The 18,689-nt window shown below is 39.8% G+C and overlaps 1 protein-coding gene across 1 annotated transcript in view; it reads left to right on the plus strand.

Moving 5' to 3' along the window:
- The window catches only part of WDR70 (WD repeat domain 70), a 335,096-nt gene that overhangs the window by 249,988 nt on the left and 66,419 nt on the right, over positions 1 to 18,689 (plus strand). The window contains exons 11-13 of the mRNA XM_004387889.2: positions 7,598 to 7,697; positions 10,865 to 10,949; positions 12,636 to 12,774. Coding sequence (XP_004387946.1) covers positions 7,598 to 7,697; positions 10,865 to 10,949; positions 12,636 to 12,774 — 324 coding nt within the window. The remainder of the gene's footprint in view (positions 1 to 7,597; positions 7,698 to 10,864; positions 10,950 to 12,635; positions 12,775 to 18,689) is intronic.

Genomic DNA, 18,689 nt, shown 5'->3' on the forward strand with positions numbered 1-18,689 from the left:
GTCTCCCCAATTAAGGTCCATAGGATGTTAGTGCTATCTATGTTAGTAAGTACTATGTGAAAAAAGATTCCATGGTCAAATAATCTTTGAAAATGTTGAAGAGGTTGATTTATTCTAGGACTACTACTTAAAAGACTCTGGCTTTTAATAATCCAGTGTGCATTGTGAATCTTCAAGATGAGGCCATGGTATGCAAATAAACTCTAGTTTCCCAGGCTTGGTTGGCTATAGAATGTCCCCTGATGTGGTGATGTTACACAAAACATCCTCTGGGAAACCCTGCTCTTGGGCTATCTCTCTGGAAGGACTTTGTTCTTAAATCATTCCTCTTGGTGATTTAGGTGATATCCTCACTTAGAGACCTAAAGAACATCAGATGAGATTTCTGTATTAGTTACCTCGTTTTTTTTCCCAGTAAAAAATTATAATTTGCTTAAAATCAGAACAATAAAATATGCCAGATGTTTAAATAGACACCATGAGTCAGAATTGACTCGATGACAACTGATTTTTTTTTTAATCAGAAAATATTCCCATCTTTAAATTATCTTGTATAATGTCTCAAGATTATAAATTTACTTTCAAAGTCCGAGAAAGACAGGATGTCTCATTTCATGCCTTCTTGAAATCCCAAAAGGTTGGGTCTTTTGTGGGGCTTTAAAAATTTTGCATTCAGATTTCTGTAGTATAAATCTACAGTGCCTAACTGGTACCAACTGATCTCAGCTAGGATTTATAAGAGATTAATGTGAAGGTAACTTGTGCCCTAGCCATAAGGGGTTTGTTTTATAGACTAAAGTAAACACCTTGAATTCCAAGTTGCAAGCACGTGGGGAGCCAGAAGATTCCAGAGCACTGGCGTCATGTTCTGCCTGTGACTCACACATCTCAGTGGCTGAGCTTTTTCCTGAAACTGCAGCTTCCAGCTGGTCCTCAGATAGAGAGAGCCCTAGGTAGTTACACACTGCAGTCACCTGGTTTGAGATGACCAAAGAGGCATATGATTGCAACATAGTCCAGTTATGAGTGAAGGCTGGACTATCTCTTTGCCAAATACAGATGAAAAATTAATGCTGTGTCATAGCTGTTAGCTGAAATCCCTCCCAGTGGTTGCAATAGTAAACCGAGACTGAGTGGAAAACAGTGCTGGAGAATTCAGGTGTGGTCATAAATGCACTTTCTCTTTCTTTCTCACCTGGGAGCTTCCCTGTCATGGCACAAGGTAATTCTTTGTCATTTTTGTGCCCTCCAAACCTGACACAATGCTTGGCTTATCGTGGGTGCAAAGTTTTCTGGGAAAAAAAAAAGAGGTCTTACTTGTTTTCCCCGTTTTCTCAAATTGCAAATCATTTCAAGAAAATCCCATGTCTTCTGTTCATTTATCTATTTCAGTGTTGTGTGCATGATGGGTCCTCAGTAAATGTGGTTGATATTGTAAATGCGGATCCTAACAATATCATTATCTCACTTTTTATTTTATGGGAGGTGGTGAATGGACCGTTGCCATATCGCACTGCTTCTTGTCTTTGTATTATTCCTTTAAAGAGAAGAAAGGGAAAGAAGGAGAAAGGAAGACAGAGAGAAGGAAAGGGGAAAAACATCTTGGCTGGAACATAATTATTGATTTTAAGTTAGAAACTTGGAAAACTATTAACTTATGAAGCATATTGCTTCCTTAAAACACACTCATTTGCTGTATTTATTGTTAAGTAAGCTCCTCTTGTCATCACCATGAAGTGTGATATATAACATATTATACTATACTCTAAGATCTTCATTGGAGTTCCTGGAGTTGAGATGGTATACCTGAGAAAGAAATAATCTGAGCCTTACCTACTTGAAAGAAAGGATTAGAAATGTGGAGAAAGAACTTTCACCTACAACCATAAAGAAAAGCAACTTAAATACAATCCTCCCTTCTATGTCTTCCAAGAAGGAGCTATTTCCAAGCTAGCCCTTCTCTCACTTTTATATTATCTGCTGGAATCATGGTCTCACTTGGTGTCAAAGAATGTGAAGAAATGGCTGCAAATGGTTGGAAACGGACCATAACTACTGAGGAAAAATGATTATCCAAAGCCACCCATGACAAGGATTAAGAAACGTTGCTAGAGAAAATTCTTGTTCTCACAGGCAGGTGTAAAATGGCAAGAGAGGAATGCAAGAGATTATTTAAAGCACAAGACCTGGTAAAATTTAATAAATTTGAATTATAGGGTCTTGGTACTAGTTTATGATGGATATTATTAGGTAGAATTTAAGGTAGAGGAGAAGGAATCAACCTTCTTAAAAAGCTGATAATAATGCTCTCATATTATCACCTGACTTATAATAATGACAAACACATAGTGTTTACTGTGTGCCAGGCACTGTTCACATGCTCTGTGTGTTGCATCAGTTAGCTTTTGTTCCATAACGAACTATTCTAAAACTTAACCAGCTGCTGTTGAGAAGACTCTGACTCATAGCAGTCCCACATGTGTCGAAGTACAACTTTGCTCAACAGGATTTTTAATGGCTGATTTTTCGGAAGTCCATTGCCAGCCCTTTCTTCCAAGATGCGTCTGGACAAACATGAACCTCCAACCTTTCCATCAGCAGCCGAGCATGTTAACTGTTTGTACCATCCAAGTACTCTATACTAAAACTTAGTGGCTTAAAACAACAAACATTTATTATTTCTCATGATTCTTTGGGTCGGTTGGCCAGTTCTTTTAGTCTGGACTGGCTCAGCTGATTTCTACTGGCTGTCTGTTGCATCTGCAGTTAACTAAGAGCTCAGCCGGGGCTGGATGATCTAAGGATGACCTCACTGATGTGTCTGGCGGTTGGCTAGATGTCAGCTGGGGCAACAGGCCCATATCTCTGGCACATATCTCTGCTCATCCAGAAGGCTAGCCCAAGCTTTGTCACATGGAAGCTGAGTTCTGAAAGCACCAAGAGAGCAAGCCCCAATGTATACGCCTTTACAATCCTATGCTTGTATTTTTTTCCTAATGTCCTGTATTATTTAGTGTTCTCTGAGAGGCAGATGCCAAGGCAGTATTAGATCTGTAAGATTAATTATATAAATTATATAAATGCCTGTGAGGACAAAGTGAGTAAGGAACTAGAGGAGGTGATACAGCTCTGACCCCTATAAAGGAAAGAGGGAAGGAAGGAAGGTTGAATAGAAATCTCAGACTACAGCACAGTTCTAAGAAAGCTTTGGCTATGCCTATTGGGAGTCCTTGAGCCAAAGTTACCTAGAAATCTTATTAATCTACCCTCACTGTGATATCTCATTTGGCACAGAAGCTGCAGTTGGGGCTTCTACTTGATTAAGCCTGTAGAGGTCTATAGTCCCTTTGTGGAATTGTCACACCGTATACTTGCTGCTGGTAGCACAAATGGTTAAATGTTCGGCTGCTAACCAAGAGGTTGGTGGTTCGAACCCACCCAACAGCTCCACTGGAGAAAGACCTGGTGATCTGCTTCTATAAAAGATTACAGCCAAGAAAACCCTTTGGGATTGTTCTGCTCTGTCACATGGTGTCGCTATGAGTCAAAAATGGCTTGATAGAGCACCTAACAACATACTTGTCACAGTGATGTAATAAGTTCTGCACCACTAGAGGCTCCGTGACCATCCACTAAGAAGGGATATATGGACAATTTTAGCGACTGGGAGTTTGTACTGTATGATCTCAAAGAGGGCCTTTAAAACTCTAGTTTTTTTGTGCTTGCATCTTCCATCATTATGAATATTTGCGACACGATACTAGAAACCCATGTAAGGAAGTTACTAACCTCAGGTAACCTGAAGAACAGTGTTCTTTGCCGAGGATGATTATAAAAGGAGTCAAAGGGACGAGTTGCAGTTTTAGGTTCACCACATTATGTCAGAAGCGTTTTCAGTCAGGATGACTGTTTTCAAAGTGTGAGAGTGTTTGCTATCACAGATTTCTCAAGTGTTGATGTTTTATGTACATTTAGGATCACCTTTGGCTATTTTATTTCATTGGAATAAACTTGTTACTGATTAAGGTGAAGTTAATAATGGAAGAGCACTTTAAAAGAGAAGATGAATTACATTATTTTGAGTCTAATCGCTTCCTCTCCCTTGAAATCTTAATTATTAATATGGAGCCATTAGTTACTTTAAATCAGGTTTGCACTAAGATCTAAATCTATATTAAAAAAACAAACAAAACCGTGCCATCTTGTCAGTTCCCACTCATAGCAACCCAATAGGACAAAGTAGAACTGCCCCATAGCGTTCCCAAGGCTTTAATGTTTACAGAAGCAGACTGCCACATCTTTCTCCCATGGAGTGCCAATGGTTTTCAAACCGCCGACCTTTTGGTTAGCAACTAAGAGCTTAACCACTGCACCACCAGGGCTCCTTGTTAATCTATATAGCAATAGAAATATTGTGGGAAGTCAGAAAGACAGAGTAGGGGACTTGTTTTGTGGCGTATATTCACTGCTTCTGCATTATAAACAATTAATTGTAAAGGTTTCTAAACACCCTACCTGCATACAAAACTGTAACCCATTGTCATCGAGTCAGTTCCAACTCATAGTGACCCTATGGGCTGGAGTAGAACTGCCTCATAAGGTTTCCAAGGCGGAGTGGCTGGTAAGTTTGAACTGCCGACCTTTCAGTTAGCAGCCGAGGGCTTAACGACTGTGCCACCAGGGCTCCTACCTCCAATATGTTGTTGTTGGGTGCCATTGAGTTGATTTTTGACTCATAGCGACCTCATGTGACAGAGCAGGACTGCCGCATAGGGTTTTCTTGGCTGTAATCTTTACGGGGCAGATTGCTAGGTCTTTTTCCTGCAGAGCTGCTAGGTGGGTTCAGACCACCAACCTTTCGGTTAGCAGCCAAGTGCTTAACCATTGCACCTTCCAGTACAGCTATAGTTAATTTTTAGTTTCTTAACTGCAGCAAGCTCTTTTGTCTTCAGACCCTTAAATATTAATTTTCTATTTTCATGCTTGGTAGAGTGTCAGTGAAAAAGAGGAAGACCCCAAATGAGATGGCTTGACACAGTAGCTGCAACAGTGGGCCCAAACATAGCAATGAATGGGAGGATGGTGCAGGACTGGGTAGTATTTTGTTCCATTGTACACTGGGTTGCTACAGGTCAGAACTGACTCGATGGCACCTAACAACAACAACATTGCTGCGTAACAAATCACCACATATTTTGTGACTTAAAACAACAGTCATTTATTATCTCACAATTCTGTAGGTCATGCATGGAATGGCTGGATTCTCTACTCAGGGTCTCACCATGCTAAAATCAAAGTATCAGCCAGAGCTGTGGTTCTTATCTGGGACTCAGGGTCCTGTTTCAAGCTCACTGATTGTTTGCAGAATTCAGTTTCTTGTGGTTCTAGGACTGAGGTCCCTGTTTCCTTGACATATGTTCAAGCCAACAATGATAAATCGAATACTTTTCATGCTTCTGATCTTCTTCTTCTGCCTCATCTCTATGGCTTCCTCTTCTGCCCTTACCGAGGAGAAAGTTCTGCTTTTAAGGGTACATGTAACTACTCTGACTCCACCCAGATAATCCTGGATAAGCTCCCTATTTTAAGGTCAACTGATTAGTAACTTAATTACTTCTGCACAGTCCCTTTTGCCATGTAAGGTAACACATTCATGGGCATGGTGCCAGGAAGCAAAAGTCGTAGGGGCCAAAATTCGGCCTATCACAATGCAGTATTCCTCTGATTGGAATACTCTCTCTGGCCCCTACCTTTTGGCCCTTCAGCTGCTAACTCTTCCTTTATCCATTAGTTCTCTGATTTCTTCTCTTCACCCCTCTTTCTCCCCACCCCCTACCAAGTTTGGGTTACAAACCCCTTCTCAGTACTCACATACTACGTACTCTGTACTTCCCCATTATATACTTATCCATATGGATACATGGATACATATGGATAAGTATAGATATATACATATCATACATATATAGATATATACATATCATACATATGGATAAGTATACATATGGATAAGTATAGAGATATGTGTGCTTATCCATATCCCTTCTTTGAGGAGAAGAGCCGTGTTTACCTCTGTCACATTTGTATTTCCCCTGCTAAACATGGTATCTGGCATACAGTTGATACCCAGTAAAAAAGTCTGAGTGAATGAATTCGCCTAGCTTTGTATTCTAAGAAAGGAAGACACATGATAACTGTCTTTGAAACAAATTTCTAGGACCATCACCCAGAAGAAGAACTGGGCCATGCCAGTTTTGACTCACTTTATACAAATTGTTAAAAGAAAAAATGGACTGGACTGCTTTAATGAGGTCGTGTGATTCTCACAACTGGGTGCTGTCAAGTGTCAGCTCAGTGACTGGGTGTCAGGGATATTGTTGGGAGTTTGAAGTACACAGTCTCTGTTTCATGACTCGTTCTTTGATAGGGTTGCTGCAAGACCAGTGGAGATGAGGTCACTTGCATTCCTATACCTTTGACTCCCAGGGGAAACCCACATGCTGTCACCATTAGAAATGGCTCTATCTGCTCACTGTGGAATTACCCTAGGAAAATTGCTAATGGCCCAGAACCATTGAGCAGTTTCCTGGCATAGCACATACATGTGTTTCTGCTAGCATAGCAGGAACTCTATTGATGACAGCTGTGTAGGGGCAATGTTTTTAATGTATCAAATATCTTCATTCATTTATGCCCATACTTTTTGGGGATAATCGACTCCCTAGTCTTTTGGTCTATGCTGGGCATTGAATCATAACTGAGTGGCGAGATTAGTATAGCAGAGTTCCTTTTGCAAGCCATTAACTGTATAGAAGTGATATTAAAAGTAAAAAGACTATTTACATGTATCAGCAAGAGAGGGGGTATAGTGTGTTTGAGAGGAGGCTTTTTTTGGTTCACACTCCTAACTCTATTTAGTAGCTGTGTGATCTTGGACAAGATACTTAAGTCTCTGTGTCTCAATGTCCTCCTCTGTAAAATGAGGATGATAGTAGTAGAATCTAACTGGTAGGATGATTGTGAGGATTAAATAGGCAAGATAGTTAAGGATATAGCGCATAGAATATGATAAGCACTGTGTAAGGGTTAGCTGCTGCTGCTATTATTGTTGTTGTTATTATCCTATGGGCACATTAAAGATAGTTAAAGACGTACAACCATGTACTTGGTGTCTGGCATATTCTAGGAACACGATAGATATTTTTGAGTTATTAAATACTATGCTTATTTGTAATTTTTATTTATATTTTGCTCTTTTAGATAAATACAGGAAATAGTCCCAATAACTTTATAAGTATAAGAAGAAGAACTAACTGCTGTGACAATCTTGCATTGCTCACAGCTTGCTCAGGCAGTCTGAAAAATTGTCTCCTGCTGACTTTATCTCTTCTTTCCTCTTATGAAAACAAATGGATGTTTTAAAAAGCCTTTTGAATTTTTTTTTTCAGAAGGAAAGCAGACTATATTCAGGTGAAATTAGTGTCTTATCTATATGTGCATATCATTTTCTGATGGTAAAATGAAATGTTATTGCCACAAAAATGTTCTCGACTGAATTCAGATGAGGTGTTAACACTTTGCTTCTCTTCACAAACAGGTTCATCCTAAATTCCACTATAAACAAGCTCATGAACCAGGCACAGACACTTCTTGTGTGGCGTTCTCCTACGATGGCAATGTCCTTGCTTCTCGCGGAGGTAGGTTGAAACTTTTTTTAAAAATATGTGGCACAGAGGTTAAAGCACTTGGCTGCTAACCAAAAAGGTCGGCGGTTCAAAGCCACCAGACGACGGTCTGTGGGAAAACGATGTGGCAGTCTGCTGCTGTAAAGATTTACAGTCTTGGAAACCCTATGGGACAGTTCTACTCTGCCCTAAAGTGTCACGATGAGTCAGAATCAACTCGTTGGCGTTGAGTTTGGGTTTTTTGGTTTATGTATAAAATGATCATATTTAACTCTAACAAATGTTTAACACTAATATCCCAGTGCTTAGTAAAGCTAGCTGTGTTTTTGTTAATGTTCTGTTGTCTAATTTTTTCATTAAAATACATTTCCAACTTGGCAATATTGTTAGTATTAAAAGTTATCTAGAAAAATTTTGAAAATATGCACTGTTTTTGCTTTAGTTTTTATTGTAGTTTCAAATTCCGTAAAAGGTTGAAGCCTCCAAGGATGAGCTTAGGAATTTTGCAGATGCTGGTCTACTTTTTTTCTGTATCATTTTACAATTCTGAGTCTGGTATTTCAAAGCCTTCTATTTGTTGACTTTTTTTGTTTGTTTTTTGTTTTTGTTTGCTTGTTTTTAATTCAAACATTAACTCAATTCAGTTCAAAAAAGTTATATACCTGGATGTTATTTTTAATAGCTACAGAGTTCTGTATGGTTGTATTGTAAATTTACTTATACACATTCATATGGTTGGATATAGGTTGTTTCTAATTTTTTGCTGAATCTTTCTCACATGAATACGCTGCGTGTTGACAGAAAGAGAGTGAATATAGTGAGGGCAGCTTATGAGCAAAGCATTATTTGAAAGTGTGGGACATGACTGATGATATTCTAGTAGGACCATTTGTGGAGAGAGAAAGGAAAGAGCAGGATAAATTGGCTGGAACCATGTTACAGAGGGCCTTCAGTGTTACATAAAGAGTTTAATCTTTATTTTTAGGCCAAAGAAGGAGTTACACTTTAGGTAGGTGAATCCAGCAACACTATATTTAGTCATTCATTCATTCAATCAACTACTGTATATTGAGCACCTATGCTGAGTTAGGCATTATGCTAGGTGCTGGGTATAAACTGAACATCATAGACAGGGTCCCTTTCCTGAAAGAATTACAATCTAGTGTACAGGGTAGTGGGAGAGAAGGGAGGGGACGAGCTTTCACTTTCCATCTAACTTGGCCCAGCTTTCCTTTCCATCTAACCAGTCCATGTCCTTTATCCTTAAGAACTCCATTCAGATCCTTTCCTTCAAGGAAACCTTATCTACTGTATTCAAAATAGCCTCCTTTCCATAATTAAAAGAAAAAGCACATGTATGTATCTTTCATTTTTATGGTATGTATGGTGAAATGTGGATATGTATAAAAAGGAGTCCTGGTGGCACAGTGGTTAAAGCGCTTGGCTGCTAACTGAAAGGTCACTGGTTCGAGCCCACCAGCCACTCCACAGGAGAAAGATGTGGCAGTCTGCTTCTGTAAAGATTACAGCCTTGGAAACTATATGGGGCAGTTCTACTCTGTCCCATAGGGTTGCTGTGAGTCAGAATCGACTCGACGGCAAGGGGTTTGGTTTTTCTTTTATAGAACATGTATTTTGGACCATCAGTCTAACCTGCCACTTGAATCCAGAGATGACTCCTAATTAAACCTATGTAAATTTTATACTTAAAACAATGGTTCTCACTGCAGGAGTGTATCTGAATCCCCTGGGAGGAATTTTCAAATGACAAATGCTCTACCTAGACATTTTCACATTCACGCTTGCATCTTTAGGGTGGTATACCCACATCCCCAAGGTGGAGTGGGAAGAGAAAAGGGGGGTGAGAGGGGAGTGTGGTCTGAAAATTCTTCCCAGAGGATTTTGAGAAAGGCCAGGCTCTACCGACTTAATAACTAGTGCCTTAGAAATATAGGACCAGATCCATGTTAAGTCTATTTTCAATCAAAACCATTTTGGTGAAAATTCTTACCTTCCCCTTCCATCCTATAATAGCTATTGGATGACTTGATTGGTCAACATAACATGTATACTGCATTCCATCACTTTTTTTCATGGACATATATAATTCGGCAGATGGAAGTCTATTCAGCAAAGAGTCCCCAGGGTGTTGTAAGGTACCCCTGCTAGCTTCAGAACCTGATGGTTAGCTGAACTATTAAGTGCAGATTAATGTTTTCCTATTGTTTGAGGATTATAGCCTCATATGTAACCTTTGTAAAGATTTTAGTTAGAATAGAGTGACATTCCAAAGGTGAATGTTATAAAGTTTTCCCAGTACAAGCAGGTGCAAGAGTCTAGTTAGTTGTAGGTTAACCTGCCAAAAGTCAGGTTTCAGAGAAAGGGTCGCTGGGGAGAGAATGGGGATTTTTATTGAACTCTCCACTCACCTCACTTGCACCTGATACTGATTCCTTGTTGGACCCGAGAGGTTAAGGCAGATCTCAGCTGTGGGCACTGGGGAGAAAGAACAGCAAAGACATTACTTATATGAGTTTTTGGCTTTCGTTCTGGTCAGGAATTAGTAAGTAGCCCTATAGAAATATAAAAAAGTAATTCTTAAAAGAATATTCATTATTCTTTAAGTGGCTTGGAAAAGCTGTACTCCACAGCAAGTGAAGAATGATAGCCACAGGTAGAGTTACACCGGAGGGAAGGGAGTCACATGGCTCACCCTCATTAACGTTAATGGATGGTCTTACCCACACACTATGGGAAAAGAGAATCTATTGTGAATTGAAACATTTTCAGTCCTGATGGTTATTAGATTAAGATCCTCTCGAGAAGTCAGGTTATGCTCAAATATACCACTGGGAAGTACCATCTGCTCTAAAATCACGCTTTAGAGTAGATTCTCCAGGGTTCCTTTCAGCCTAGAGATGCTACATCATCTGGCAAGTAATTTCTAGAAAGCTAATTCATTATCATAGAGCTTTCTACTCTTCTCACAACTACTGCTTGCAAGCTCCCTGAACAGTTAAAAAAGGAAAACATGCTGATGTGCATCTGGTCTTTTTCTTTCTTCTTAAAATAATTATCCACTAAGTTTAGCAATCTCTAAACTTGGAAGAATTCTTTTTGTATGATTCACATTTCCATCTTTTTTCTCTCTCTCTCTCTCTCTCTCATTCCCCTATCAGGTGATGATACATTAAAATTATGGGATGTTCGACTGTTTAATAAGCCACTTTTTTCAGCCTCTGGTCTTCCCACCATGTTCCCAATGTAAGTAGCACATTTTTAATATTTGATCAGCACAGGAGAATTAAAAACAAATTGCTCACCTTAGTCGTAATTTCTATCATATATTTTTTAGATCTTCTGGAAAAGGAACTTGAGAAAGTGATTGAAATCTGTTTTTTGAAAGATGCATTTTATTTTTCCTTTTCATTTTGCACATTCTTCAGGCTATAAAAATGTTTTTTTGAAGTTAAAATGTTATGTGTGAGTGTGTTCATGTTTGTGTGTGTATATACTATATGCATGCACAGGTCTTGAGGTAGTAAAACGTGTTTTAAAGGATTTAATTATTCTAATACTATGTAAGTGACAGGGTAAACCTATATATTTGTGGTCTTTTAAAATTTGAACCCTCTTTCTATCAAAGCAATTGCTAATAGTTTCTGAACATTTACAGTATAGCTCATTTTCTCAGTTTTTTTCTTACTGGCATTCTGATCAATCAGTATTCTTCAGTTGTTCAGGCCACCTTGTTCTGGGTAGCTGAACACTGTTACCGCCATTTTACTAAGTCGACAACTGAAGCGTTTAAAGATTTTTCTAAGATTGTATATAAGTTGGCAGTTGAGGTGAGATTTGACCTCTGAGCCCAGTAGTTAGTGGTTAGACAAATTTGTCTATGTTGGTGGAAATGAAATTTTACATCTGTGTCAACTAATAACCAGCAGGGAGAGCATGAAGGAAATGGAAGCGTCAGTGGAGGAAGCTGTATAATAAATGGAGCACAAACTCTAACACAGCCTGTCCACTGCCCGTGGCATTTATCTATGAAAACAAACATGAATTTGTAGCTGATAAGAATTTTTTGAGCTGTTATGCCTGCAACAATTAATGCCGTCTACATAACGCCTGATGGCGCAACAGTTAAGTGCTTGGCTGCTAACTGAAAGGTTGGTGGTTCAGACCCACCCAGACGCTCCGTGGGAGAAGGACCCAGCGATCTGCTCCTGTAAAGATTACAGCCTAGAAAACCCTATGAGGCAATTCTACTCTGTCCCATAGGATTGCTATGGGTTGGGATCGACTTGATGACACCTAACAACAACATAACTTCTTTGGGTCATATCTTAGATTATTCACAATCAGTGTGTCACAAGTGATGGAGGTGGCCAGATCTCTATTAAAAAGAGCTATTGAATCATAATTATCAATTGGGTTCCAGTGATGCAACCTGCCCCTCTTTTCATGGGTGGTTGACCTGATCTAATTCAAATTATTTGGAGGTGGGGGTGGGTAAGGATAGTAAAGAATAGTTTAAAAAATGACCAGAATAATCACTTCTTCAACATTAATCATACAAAGAGTTTGAAGTTTTCCCACACTTCCTTTATATTAAAAATACAGTATTATAGAAATTAAAAGCATGAATTCTAGAATCATACTGCCTAAGTTTAAATCCCAGCTGCACCACTTGTGTGATTTGGACAAAGTTTATTTAACCTTCCTCTGCCTCGGTTTTCTCATCTGTAGAATGGAGATAATAATAATAATGTCTGCGTCATAGGATTATTATGAGGATTAAATGAATTAATATCAATTATCAATGCTTGGCTTATTGTAAGTTTTATGTAAGCTCTTACTACAGTGAGGTTGCTTATATTTTGGTTAACTCACTCATTATTGCACCGTGTGGTGTCATAGCTTATATTTACAAACTCTTTTTGTCCTTAGGACTGACTGTTGTTTCAGTCCAGATGATAAACTCATAGTCACCGGTACATCTGTTCAAAGGGGATGTGGCAGCGGCAAACTTGTTTTCTTTGAGCGCAGGACTTTCCAAAGAGTATATGAAATAGACATTACAGATGCGGTATGTATATTCTTTTCTCCTCAGCCTTGAGAATGATGTTGCATCTTAACCATCTTTCATTTTTGTTTTTGTTTTTTAATAGAACATAATCCCAGGCCCTCACAGCACAATACCATTCCCATTGCCGTCGAGTCGATTCTAAACTCACAGTGACCCTAATAACACAGGAATGTTTATCAGTATGTTGCAGACTGGCTAATCTTTCCTTCCTTCCCTCTGACCTAACACTTGCTATGGGCCCGCACTGTATTTAGGATTTTAGCTGAGCCCAGGATGTGTTCCTGTCTCTGCCAGCCTCAAGGAGGGCAGAAGCTGATCGTCATGTAAAATAGAGAAAGGAGCTTCTGACAATGTGTATATTTGTGAGGACTAGGGGATTGTGGGTTGAAGTTCTTTCAAGATTATACCCTCAGAGGGTGATGAAATGTATCATTGTTTCCTAAACTCTGAAAAGGTTGACATGATTCTGCTTGTAAGAGTGGTAGTCATTGAGGTAGGTCTCAGCATTCACTGAGTTAATTTCTAGTTAGTTACTTAGAAATTTAAACATTTCAGACTTAACTTCTATATCTAAAAAACTGTTGAGTTCCTTTTAGAGACTTATATGAGCACTAGAACATCAGCATTCATTCATTCATTCATATCCTGATACCGGAGCCACATGCAATACAATAATAGTAAAAATTCCTGGAGGAAAAGTTGAAGTCTTTTAAGGTATGTATTATTATTTAGATGATGAGGCAAATCATTGTAATTTTCTGAGTATGAGACAGACCAATTAATGTCAAAAATTTTCTTTGGCTTATTGTCAAATCCTTTAGTAATATTCTATAGCTTAAATAGTGCTCTTATGTAGGTTTCTCCAGTTGTTTCAGCTCTTTGTAAACAATTGAGACATATTATGTACTTAAGTGATTCAGACAATTGAACAACTGTTTTTAAACCATCAGTAAAAAGCTCTTGTCTCTAATGTTCTAGTATGCTATGGAATCTTAATTTCTAGGCCCTATATTTGAAACTACTGTATAGTTAGTTGAGTCTTGTAGAGATAATACAATAACAATGAGACTAATTCTAGATGAGTACTGAAGTTTTATAGATGCTCATATAATTTGAAATATACCAGCACTAATAATAATTTTTTTAGATGCATTCAGGAGCCAGCTAAAACACTAAAGTCAAAGAAAAACTCTCTTGACTATATCAACTTTAATCTCAAAAAGTAAAATTGCTATAATTGATTGTACCAGAAGAAGTGAGCTGTGTTCTGCAGTGCCTCTCAACAACTGTACATTTCAGTATTTTTCTTGGTGTTGTTTTATTAAGTTGTAATTTAAGTTGAAATGTAAATAAATTAAGGGATGCTGACGTATGATTGCACTTTTAAAGACATGGGTTTCTGTAGTATAGGAAGAACATGCTGTTTGCTGGAAGAATCAGTGTCTCATAATGTGATAAATTTGTGTTCTCTGAGTTGCTTTTCTATCTAGATCTCTTGCTAACAGCTTTGTGTATTTTGAAGTAGCACTTTCTACTCACTAGAACTGGAAACCTTGGTGGTGTTGTGGTTAAGAGCTACGGCTGTTAACCAAAAGGTTGGCAATTTGAATCCACCAGGCGCTCCTTGGAAACTATATGGGACAGTTCTACTCTGTCCTGTAGGGTTGTATGAGTTGGAATCGACTCGACAGCTATGGGTTTGGTTTTTTTTTTTTTTTTTTTTTTACTCTCTTGAAAGTCCTAACAGAGCTCCAAATTAAATACAAAGTAACCAAGAAATTTGATGTCACAACTCCAGAATCATTACTTGCCTGTGACCCTTGCCTGTGACCCAGAACTGCCACATCTTCCACTGAGGGCCTCATACACATTTCCCTTTAGTGCTCCATCCTGTATTTCTGCCGTATACTTCTGTCTCCTTGGAACTTCCTCATCACGGTATGCCTCTTCTGGAATATGGGTACAGTATTGGTGCAATTGATAAACCCAGAAAGTCAAATCATTAACTTGAAATTGTTATTGTTGTTATTGTTAGGTGCCACTGAGTTGGTTCCAACTCATAGTGACCCTATATACAGCAGAACGAAACACTGCCCAGTCCTGTGCCATCCTCACATTCGTTGTTGTGCTTGAGCCCATTGTTGCAGCCACTGTGTCCGTCTATCTTGTTGAAGGTTGTCCTCTTTTTCACTGGCCTTCTACTTTACCAAGCATGTTGTCCTTCTCCAGGTACTGATCCCTCCTAATAACATGTCCGAAGTATGTGAGACATAGTCTTGCCATCCTTGCTTGTGAGGAATATTCTGGTTGTACTTCTTCCAAGACAGATTTCTTTGTTCATACCTGCTTCCTAAGGAGCCCTGGTTGTGCAGTGGTTAAGTGCTAGGCTGCTAACTGAAAGGTCAACGGTTCAAACCCACTAGCCACTCTGAGGGAGAAAGATGTGGCAGTCAGCTTCCATAAAGATTTATAACCTTGGGAGCCCTATGGGGAATTTCTACTCTGTCCTATAAAATGGCTATGAGTTGGAATCGAGTCAACATAATGTTTTTTTGTTTTTTAATATACCTGCTTCCAGCCTGTATTCATATCTTTCTATCTGCATTGCATATGCGGACAGACTGCACCTCAAACTTCTAGGCAGCCATAAGACTACTAGGAATGAGGCACATAAACCCACTGGCATCAATCATCCATAGGGGCTATGTTCATCTGTGATCAAGCTGCACTTACCAGACATTTAAACAGTGTTGGTAAAATGAAAGTAATTATTATTATCTATAGAAAGCAAATGGTAAACAGTAACAACAGATTTTCAAAGCAGCAATGCTTACCCTTTCCCAGAGTACTCAAGTACATAAGTACCGTTTTTATGTCACTGGGTAGGTGCACCATGGTTTAGGCCAGATGCTGTGTTCACACATCACCGTTGCCTCCGGTGGGCTGGGTGGGCTGCATCTCCTGAGGCTTCTGCTCTGCCACTGGAACTGGCTGGGTCCTGCCTCGAAGGCAGGAAGCCCCCTGCACAGGATCTCCCAAGCTTCTGCCAACAGGCCCTTCCTGGCTTCTGCCACTGGCTCCTGCCATGCTACCCAGGCCTGTGTGGTTCTCTCTCTTGTTGCAACATTACCCGGCCCACACTGGCTGAGGGCCCACCTGGCTCCCACCATGCTGCCCAGGGTGGAGGCATGTCACACTCAGGCCTCTGCCCTGCATGGGCAAGTGTTACAGCTCTTCAGCAGCAGGCAAACCTCTGCACGGAGACACCCAGCTCTCTCCGTGGGCCAACCAGCCCACTGTCTCTCTGTCTTCGGTGTTAGAGCTCTCTCTTCTGGGTCTAGGAGGTACTCAGCACAGGGACCCTGGATCCAAAGGACATGTGTCACTGCATACTCTTCTTGATGGTATGAGGTCCCCCCAAAACTCTGTGGGATTGGCCCTTATATAAGCCATCAGGATGGCAAAACCAATCAGTGCCCTAGCTGGTCTTCAAGGGTCTCAGTCCTATTGGGTGGATTTTCAAGCTACTGTTTGCATAGTAAATCAACCAATCCCTTGCAAGATTGTGGCCCAGCCAGTGATTTTGTGGTGGTTACAAGCCCATGGCTATAAAGGCCATATAAAAGTGATTCATTGTACCTGTATAGCCAATATGAGCAAAATAGTTGCCTTACCAGAAAGTGACTGGGTTATTCTTAGTCAAGGGGGAACTGGTGTGGATCTTAGGATGATCACAGCAGAACAGGCCTTGTGACCCAAGTTAACTTGTGGTTTTCGTCCATTGTCCTGTGACAGACTTTTGTAAAACAGTGGAGCACGATTTCCCTGCACGCACTCCAGGCTTTTTGTGGCTTTGCCACTGTACTAGAACTTAAACGTTACTTCACGGGGATATATAGTAGCCTTTTTCAAGGTTTGAAAAGAGTGTCGGGAGGGTGTTCAATAGTATGCGTTTACTGTGTGAGCTGCACTGTGCGTAATATGCACACATATTGGTATCAGTTGTGGTGTGGAGTAAGTCAGATGTTTCTGTCAGAAGATGAACATGGGTGCTGGTGATAGACTTCATTCACTGTTGAAATGGACCTGTGTAACTGGTTTGCTTTTCTACCATGGGAGTACTGATTGTCAAAGCAGGGGCAGTTATAAACTAGATAATGAACAGAAAGATATGACACAATTCAAAAATCTCAATATAGTATTATATATACTTACATCTGTTTAACTTTGCATTGTCATTGGTTCTTGGGCATGTAGCAGTTGCATGGACAATTCAAAATTATATGAAGTAACTGTGCAATGTCCAAATTCTTCTATTTCCTTTTGATAAACTGTCAATATAATGACTATATTTAAAGACCATTTTCTACAAAAAGAAAGGGGGGGGGGGAGAGAAAATAATTTTGACCTGAAAATGAACCTACTAAGAAAAAGCTGTAAAAACTAGATGTTTGATCAGACTGTAAGAAGAAATTCCTTTCACCTGAGCAATTGTGGAATATTTCCATCCCTTTGGTCTTACTTAAGAGAAACTTACTTTCTTTTTGTCTCTAACAAGAGAAAGTGCACATTTGTACAGGGTGTGGTGGCATGTGGGACAGCACATGAGAGATGAAGGGATGGGAGGGGAGACTGGCAATGGAAATCAAGGCCAAATCTGAAGGGCCTTATGCTGCATGCCAGTGAGTCTGGATGCTCTCCTAAGGTTCTGGTGAAGCACTGAAGGATATTAAGACAGGATAGGCAAGATCATACTTGAATCTAGGAAGCTTACTCTGGTAACAGTTTGGAGAAAGTTTTAGAGGGAAGTGAGTCTAAAGGCAGAGATATCAGGAGTTTGGAGGCTTGTTGCAGTAACCTTAGGAGGAGGGGCCTGGGAGGGGTCAGGAAGACCTGTGCTAAGGCTCCAGAAATGAAAGAGGGGGAACTTGACCAAGGTCATACAACTTGCAAGTGGCCTGAAGAAAGAGATAGAAATAAAAAAGTGCATGATATATTCTATCATATTTTATGTCCAATCAATCAGCAAATCTTCTGGGCTTCACTTCAAAATGTGTCCAGAATCCAACTACTTCTCACCACCTCTGTCACCATCTGGTGCAAGCTACCATCATCTCTTGTTGGATTACTGCAGTAGCCTGAAAACTAATTTCTTTGCTTCTACTTTTGCTGCCTTATAATCTGTTCTCCATACAGCAGAAAAGAGTGATCATATTTAGATGAACATATTTCTTTTCTCAGAACCTTCCAGGGGTTGTCCATCTCAGACTAAAGCTGAAGTCCTCACTTATGGCTTTACTATCTGGCTACCTGCTACCGCTCTGATATCATTTCCTGCCACTTTCCACCCCTCAGGCACACTGATCTTTTTGTGTTCAACCAATAATACAAGGAGGCTTCCACCTCAGGGCCTTTACATTTGTCCTCTGCCTGGAACACTGTGTACCCAGATATCCACATGGCTTGCTTTCTCACTCCTTTCAGGTATCTACTCAAATGTCATCTTATCTGCTAGATCTTTCCTGACAATCTTCTACGAAACCTCCTCCTCCTCCCCACCATCAGCCCTCTCTTTCCCTGCTTTATTGTCTTACCATAACCTCATATATATTTGTTTGTTGTTGTTTTTGTTTTTCTGTCTCCTTCCACCAGGGACGTAAGTCCCATGAGGGCAGAAACTTTGTTTTGTTCACTGTGGTTTCTTCAGTGCGTAGGACAGTGCCTGGCACGTAGATGGTGCTTAATCAATATTTGTTGAATGAGTGATGGTATACTCAGGAAGTGCAGGTAATACATGTTGTAGAGCACAGTGTGTGTTTGGATGGGGAGTGTCATGGATTGAATTGTGTCCCCCAGAAATATCTGTCAACTTGGCTGGGTCATGATTCCCAGTATTGTATAAATGTGTACCATTT

The sequence above is a fragment of the Trichechus manatus genome, unplaced genomic scaffold, assembly GCF_000243295.1.
Source record: "Trichechus manatus latirostris isolate Lorelei unplaced genomic scaffold, TriManLat1.0 scaffold00197, whole genome shotgun sequence".
NCBI lineage: Eukaryota > Metazoa > Chordata > Mammalia > Sirenia > Trichechidae > Trichechus > Trichechus manatus.